This window comes from Takifugu flavidus, chromosome 11 (genome assembly GCF_003711565.1).
Source record: "Takifugu flavidus isolate HTHZ2018 chromosome 11, ASM371156v2, whole genome shotgun sequence".
NCBI classification, from domain to species: Eukaryota; Metazoa; Chordata; class Actinopteri; order Tetraodontiformes; family Tetraodontidae; genus Takifugu; species Takifugu flavidus.
In genome coordinates this window covers 2,909,900-2,917,631 of record NC_079530.1, presented here as the reverse complement: position 1 = coordinate 2,917,631, position 7,732 = coordinate 2,909,900, and the positions used below count along the sequence as shown (strand labels likewise).

Below are 7,732 nucleotides of genomic sequence, written 5' to 3'. Positions count from 1 at the left end.
GTTACTCTCCCTGACTGTCTGGTGCTGCAGCGGCTCAGGCGCTCAGCTTGACCCTGCAAATTTCCTTAGGGAAATTAGGCACAACATTATGCATCCCTACTCCCTCCATTCAGCGCCTTTGGCAACAAAAATGGGCTTTCGTTTGACAGTACACACACAAGCGTCACTGATTGTGCCTACACCAAATGTAATTAAGTATATAGTGCATTTTAACACAATAGAATGCACTTCAAAGCACATGCCTAATAGAAGTAAAGACAAAATCTTTTTTTTTTTAAATCCAAGAACTTTATTCTCCTTATTGTGTAAGTGCCTGAGAACAGTGCATAATAACATGAGTGTAGCATGATATTCTGGATTATGGTCACATGGCCTACAAGAACTTAATGTTGTGTTGCGGTAACAGTGTAACTGCAGGATAATGCTTTAGCCGTTGCCATTCCCTAAGTATTTGTGGAACATTAGGTTTTGTTGGGTTTTGCATAACCAAGAAGGACCATTCTCTCAGCATTAGCTCATAACTAACCTTTATATAACCATATGCTCACATTATCTTTACGTTCTGCGTTACTAGGGATAGGTAGTAGAACCACAAGGTTACATAACATAGCAGGGTGCTTTATGATCAAAGCCCCTTGGCCTACGATCTTTGGAAGAGCATAATAAAGGAATATAATTTTTAAGGTAGCACCCTGTAGACGTAGTTCCACCTTAACAATTTCAGCACCTCCCCTTCCTTCACTTAAACTCTGTACAAACTTTGTTATCAGAGGGAGTGTGGTTGTTACTGTATTAGTGGCCCAAACTTCAGGGTATGTTTTAAAGTTTAGTTTCGGTTGTTTGCATATAGTGTAGGCTGCAAGATGAGGAAGAGGCTCCATCAACGCGATGATTTACATAACAGCGATGTAAAGTCAAGATTGCGCAAGAAGGAAGAAAAACAGTGAGTTTGGGAGCGGAGTTGAGCAAATATTAACCCAGCTGTGAACCTTTACTTCATGTGACTTTACTTGTTATAACTGTGTAAAGTCTATCCTTATTTTTATGTATTAATATGCATTTGCCTTCATTCTTATGAATACATGCATGTATCAATGAATTCCAGTGGGGGGCCGTGCATTTCACACCTAGGCCTTCAGTAGTGCTGCGTCTGAATCAATCCAACCCTCAATTAACTATTTTATGGCTATAAAACTTCCACTGCAGGTACAGCTGCGACACACATAAAAAAAAGCATCAAAATTAACCTGATAAAATTGCTATATTATTGTGGCAAGCTAAGGTTTTAGGTTGCGGAAAAACTCATATGCAGACTTCTGCCAGTTAATTATGCAGTCCAACTGCAGAATAGCGTCACTTTATTAAACTCTTATTAAACACATAAACGAAGGGAGGTCTTCAATCACACACATAACCTGGCTTATGGTGTGCAAATGCAAACAGTAATTAAAACAGTAATTAAATACATCAACAACCAGAACTCAATAAATAGAACACTAACATTGAAAGTTGCAAAAGATAACATTTACAACGAACAAAAACAGGGTTAGCACCGTTGCTTATAAGTGTCCGGCAGTGCTTTGATGCCTCGTTGCTGCCTTGGTTAGGCAAGCCAAATTTACAAATCGATCAGTGGCAAATAACAAGCACTCCCAGCAATACAATTTGCAGCGTTCCTCGGAGCCTGTGAGCCAGGAGTACCGCTCGTAGTAGGTGGACTGAAAGTGGCAGACAAATCCTTTTCCCGGTTGTGACAGGCTTGCTAGCTTCGGAGTTGCCTGACCTTGCTTAACAATGTCCAGCTTTTCTTGAAAAGTCCATCTTGAAAATGGCTTTGACAGTAAATCTGCGACCAAATCCATTTCTTCTCCTACTTCAGCCATTGTGGGTTGACAAAACAGCTATTAAATCAACACAACAATATCTTTGCTTGTGCAGCTCCCTACAGATGCAGTTTGCTAGCTCTGGCTAGTACACTCTCTGACTATCCAATCAAAGCATGTGAATACGCTGACGTTTCCGTACGCCTGCTAGAGGGCCTTAGTGTCGCCAACTCAAAATCTGATTGGTTGAAGCAACAGTTTGATCGACTTTTTTTTATGCTACAGGGCCCGCAGAACTGATTGTGAAGGCCTCCAGGCAGATTTCTCTGACCCTGGCAACAAATAGTGGCTGAAATGTGATTGGTTAAATGCTTGAATATGAAAATACACGTCTGGAAGCAGCGCAATCAGGGGGCTAGCAATGAAAGGAAGCAGACAGACCATTTGGAATTATTTAATACATATTCATGGACAAAATAATATTAACCTAAAAATAATAATAACCTAAAAATAATATTTTGTCCATGAATCACAGACTGATCTTAATTATATTTTGAAAATACAGTGATCCCTCGTTTTTCGCGGGAGTTGCGTTCCAAAAATAACACGCGAAAAGTGAAATCCGTGAAGTAGTCATCTTTATTTTTTAAAATTATTTTACAATGCAATACTGAACTATAGAATGAAACCAAAAATCAAAACCTGTTTTAAAGCCCAAAATTTGTTTAAAACAATAATTTTAATCTAGTAATACAAGGTTGGAAACATTGTCACTCGCGTATTTCACAGTCCCAGCTGTGCCTCTTCGTCCTGACTCCGCTCCGCTGGAGCGTCTGTTTCTACTGAAGGCGCAGGAGTCTTTCTCCGAGAGAAGAACATTGTTATGGGTAGTTGTTGGCGCTCTTTCTTTTTCTGAGCAAGAAGATTTTTATAAACGGATATGCCACCTTCGATTATATTTGAGAACTGCAATGAACGACTCGCAAAAAAAATCCGTGAAGCAGCGAAGCCGTGAAAGATGAAACGCGATATAGCGAGGGATCACTGTATAATTAAGATCAGTCTGTGATTCAGATATCTGTGGCTGATCTGAAGTTTTCATGATAATATTGATGAGTAATGATTACATCTGTGTGCTGCTTTATCTTCTACAAAACAATCCACCACACTCTTCCTGGTTTAACCTCCGGTGATTGTCTTTACTATTACTTGTCCTTATCGCAGGCTCACTTTTCACAATAGTGTGGACTGGTAAATTTTACCAATACAGAACTACTACTGAATTAATGAACGACTTGACCTTTAACCTCAGTCACCTGACCACCTTTTTCACTACTAGCTTTTAGTGATTCACTACTGGTGAACTACTGAACACTGATTTGAACAGATGATAAAGTAACAGGTCTGTCATAAATAATAGACTCTTGCGCAATAATTGCATGTGCATGTTCTTGGATGAACTAGTTATGTAGGTGAAGGTGGTTGAGACCCAACTTTCATCTGGCCGTAATTTTGTGAGACATGTTCACTCACTGGAAGCACCAAAGCGCAGGCATATAACCACTTACCAAACGTCCTATTTAGTGAGTTTAAATATGTGACGTGAGCTGAAATGATTTGAAGGAGGACTGGGATTTCCTTATGGAGCTTCTCGCATTTGCTGAGTCAGTTGAAAACACCATCCAGCTGTGGTCAGATGAGGAGAATACAACTTGGCCACTATGCAGTGAAGCAATTATATTTGTGGCCTTGCTATTGTACTTATGCTCAGAACCTTATTTGATGACTAATTAATATTATGGATGCTTGTCTTCACAGAGTATTGCTGGTACCCCAAATCATCTGAATTTTGGTCTGAATTTCATGTGCTGCACAGTTTTGTCATTAGCCACTAACTCATCTCTGTGTTTCTGTTTTTAGGTCTCCGTCATGGTTGAAAAGAGGCTTATTTGGACTTCTGGTCCTTTTTCTAGCCCCTGTCTCCATTAAGTTCCTGTTAGACTTGATCCAGCACTTTGTATACACTCACAGAGGTAAGTACCTTCCCTTTTCTCTTTGTCAGAAGCACTGTAAACTCCTGTGGTCAGCAACAATTTTCCTGTCTACAGTCAGGGTGCTGTTCTTTAATGACCTCAGCCAACCTGCTGATTTCTCCCTTAATCACACAATCAACATGTACCTGACATCAGAGGAGGGGATCTCTCTTGGGGTTTGGTAAGCTTTTGGTTTATTTTCTTTCTCCAAAGTAAAAAAAAAAAAAAGGACCCTGGTTTAAGTGTGTTTTTCCACCTATTTCAGGCACACTGTCCCTGACAGACTGTGGAAAGAGGCGCAGGGGAAGGACTTGGATTGGTACCAGAAAAGTTTAACCGATGGCAGCCCAATATTCATATATCTTCACGGAAATACAGGCAACAGGTATGATGAATAATGAATAATAAATGGGTTGTGTTACAGTTGAATTCTGACAAAACATGCAGCCAAGATGGCACATAGCAGAGCCAGCATATTTTTTAATATATAATATTTTATTAATTATGGCCCGATGTGTTTATGAATCACTCCAACAGGGCGGCACCCCATCGGGTAGGAGTGACAAAAGTGAGTAATTACTGGTGCAAACACATTGATCATTTTGAGATTCAGTTAATGTACAACAGTTTCATAAGCTGTTCTGTGGACAAATAAGTTGTTTATTTACAGGTTTTAAGTGCACTTGGTTACCATGTTCTGGTGCCTGACTACCGAGGTCAGTGAGCATTTCGTTATTACTAATATAAAATTTTCTCTTGACTGAACTGAGCGAAGTTAACGAATTGAAGAACGAGTTGTGACAGTCGACAAGTCTGAACTTTGAACGTATCCTTCTGAATGGCTGCCACCTCGTGGCCATGGGTGGTATCATTACGAGTGTCTGACCTGAGAAACCCTGACAGGGTTTGGAGATTCTGCTGGGGAGCCAACTGAACCTGGTTTGACCACTGATGCTCTCTGCATTTACCACTGGGTCAAAGCACACAGTGGAAACAGCCTGGTGATCATCTGGGGACACTCTCTCGGGACTGGGTCAGTAAGAAACCACGCACCCTACAGTGGTCCAGATACAGCTTTAGGTCTGCACTGTAAAGTCCTTTTTTGATTGTAAACTTAAAAGTAATAGTCTGTAGCTTTTGCAACTTAGTGACATTTTGCTGCACTTTGCTGACCTGTTTGATGTAACATTTTTAGCCTGCGGGGCGAGCAGTGGAGGCTGCTCTGGCAGTACATTTAAAGAGAAAATCACTGCAGTGCAAAAAAAAAAGTCTCAACACAAACACAATCAATACAGAAACTTCCCTGAATCGGTGATACCAAATATCACAAATTGCTTCGAAATTATATTAGGCCCAGTTCTCTTAATTATACGCTATTTAGATTGAGTCTCAGTGTGTTCATTGTGTCTTTGCTTTCATAGAATTACCTACTGGTCTGACACAAATGAAATCAACAGGAAAAAAAATTGATTCTGGTGTCAGTGAAATACATGTGACATTTTGTGATTGAAATGATCCGCTGCTAATAAGCCTGCCACAATCAGGGGGCACTGGAGAGTAGCTATTAACATTTGCAGCTAACTGAAGCTGTCACTCTTTATTTCTCTTCAGAGTGTCCACTAACACAGCAGTAAAACTGGCTGATCAAGGTAGGTTTTACTTCTAAATGGAATAGGAATGCAATATTATACCAATTTATGCTTTTTTAGGAGTGATTTTTGATGGTGTGATCCTGGAGGGAGCATTCAATAGTGCTCGACAAGAGATTCCCGTCCATCCATTTATATGGGTAAAGTTAATCATTTTGATGTATCGCTTTTCTTTATTGCCTCTGAAGTATGCATAGATCCTTCAAGTTTAATTTGTCTTCTGTTTAAAGTATTACTGGAAATATCCAGGCATAGGGATCTTTTTTCCGAAGCCATGGGATAGAAATGTAGTGGTATTTCCTACTGAAGAAAAGTAAGTCTTTGAAGCCTCATGTTCAGCCTCAACAGTGAAGTTTACAATCAAAATCAAACATTTGGGTCATAGCGTTGTTATGTGCTGAGTTAATGTTAATGCTATTATCATTCTAATTACTCCACATATGCTTTTTCATTCTGCAGTTTGAAGAAAATGAAAAGTCCGATCCTTTTCCTTCATTCAGAGGATGATCATTTAGTTCCTATTCCCATTGCACAGCAGGTATTAATTTGGCTGATATCTTGGTGTACATTAAAGTTGAAAACTGAAAACTTACAACGAAGGAACATAAATAATTACCAGCTGTTTTTCCCACAGTTGTCAAACCACCAAAATACTAACAGTATGTGGATAATAAGAAGTTTCTTTTATGCGGTGGAGTGAGGAAAGATAAAGCAGTAGATCGGGTTCAGATGGTTGCATCCATCCATCTCTGTTGAAAGTTACACAGTTCAGGTTTAAAACAAATGCATCATGGACTTTAAAAAGCTTGTACTAACACATTGCATTTAATGTTGTGTCATATTTCTATGCTTTAGCCCATTTGCCTCATCTGCTTGCTGCAAAATGTATTAGGCTTATGTTCAGATATGGACTTGACTCCCTTTGCTGTGTCCTCTCAGTTATATGAGGTGGCCCTGAATGCCCAGAATGCTGAGCGGGTGAAACTGGTGACATTTGATGGCTCTTTAGGGTACCTGCACAATGGTCTCTACAGAGACCCCAAACTGCCTGGCATCCTCAAGTGAGCACAAAACATTTTAGTTGCTGCAAATCAGTATGTGTTCTGATAAGTGATTTTTTTTTTTCACCCTTTTAACACACCATCTCGTTTGTCCTCTGCAGGAACTTTGTGCAGTCTTTGCAGTTTTTGAAAAATGGATAAAGAAAGCATACATCTTACAGAAAGTTTTCATTTGAAATGTGTGATTATACATGAGGCAAAGCTGATGAGCTTTTACACTTATCTGTCAATTATTCATCTGTGATCATCAGGGAATCAAAAGTCTTTTGGGGGCTACAAAAGGTGTTTGACTCTGCCCATCCTCTGAGTTTTGTAAGAAAATTCCTGCCTACAGTGGAGGAACAAGCGGTAGAAAGTGAGTGAGAGTATAGTAATGGATACTGAGTTGGCATAATGGAGGTTTTATTATGTGTTACTTTCACTTAATTGGTGTTTGATTTATTTTAGTTGAATAGGATACTATGCGGTCTGTCAGCAGTGGACTCGGAATTAGCCAAATTTAATTTACACAGGGAAAAGACTTGCTACATCATGTGTGTAACCTTCCATATCTTGGCTGAACTGCTAAATCTTGCAAGTATGAGGCCTGACATTATTCCCAATAAAAAATAGAAAAGCACTCGGAAAGTGTTACTGAGGTAATATGGGTGAGATATGGACTGATGTGAATATGGATGAAATTGCTAATAAATAAATTAATAAAAATCACTTTGGGGACATATTAACACAAGTCTCGTTTGTAAAGTTTGAAAAAGAAGTTGAAATTAGTTTAATATTTTGTCTTTAACTAAATGTTACATTGGTAATTCACAATCTGCAAGGTGTTGACTGTTGCTTTATTAAAACAAATATGGGGGGAACGTAGAAATATTGATACAACGTTATGTGCATCATAACAAGAGCGTCTGCAATGAATTTAGCTCAACTGTTATAGAAAATAGAAAACATTGTTACACTAACTAAAGGATAATAACGTGGCGGCTCATAAGAGTGAAAAGACCGATTTGTTGTGTGGAGTGAAGACGGTCCAGCAGTCGGATGACGTGGCTGAAAGGTTGCAGACGGATGCTCTGAAAGAGTTGCTTTATCCATCGCTTGATGCATCGCTTTCCACTCTGATTGGAGGCTCTTTACCACGTGACCAAGACAAACCAATCGGATACGAG

General features: G+C 39.4%; 1 protein-coding gene across 1 annotated transcript; it reads left to right on the top strand.

The window, feature by feature from the left end:
• Positions 1-726: 726 nt before the first annotated feature.
• Positions 727-7,296, top strand: si:ch211-117n7.7 (Monoacylglycerol lipase ABHD12-like). The gene is made up of 13 exons (XM_057046966.1): positions 727-943; positions 3,744-3,856; positions 3,932-4,037; positions 4,122-4,241; positions 4,394-4,424; positions 4,527-4,572; positions 4,760-4,889; positions 5,468-5,505; positions 5,566-5,645; positions 5,736-5,818; positions 5,965-6,043; positions 6,445-6,566; positions 6,668-7,296. The coding sequence occupies exons 1-13, from the start codon at positions 864-866 to the stop codon at positions 6,705-6,707; spliced, it is 1,068 nt and encodes a 355-aa protein (XP_056902946.1). The 5' UTR covers positions 727-863; the 3' UTR covers positions 6,708-7,296.
• Positions 7,297-7,732: the final 436 nt, after the last annotated feature.

Excerpts from the sequence above, each read along its gene's own strand:
- si:ch211-117n7.7 (XM_057046966.1), top strand. The coding sequence starts at position 864 with ATGAGGAAGAGGCTCCATCAACGCGATGATTTACATAACAGCGATGTA. Across the intron at positions 4,425-4,526 it reads ATCGGGTAGGAGTGACAAAA|GTTTTAAGTGCACTTGGTTA; the intron begins GTGAGTAATTAC and ends GTTTATTTACAG. Across the intron at positions 5,646-5,735 it reads CCGTCCATCCATTTATATGG|TATTACTGGAAATATCCAGG; the intron begins GTAAAGTTAATC and ends TTCTGTTTAAAG.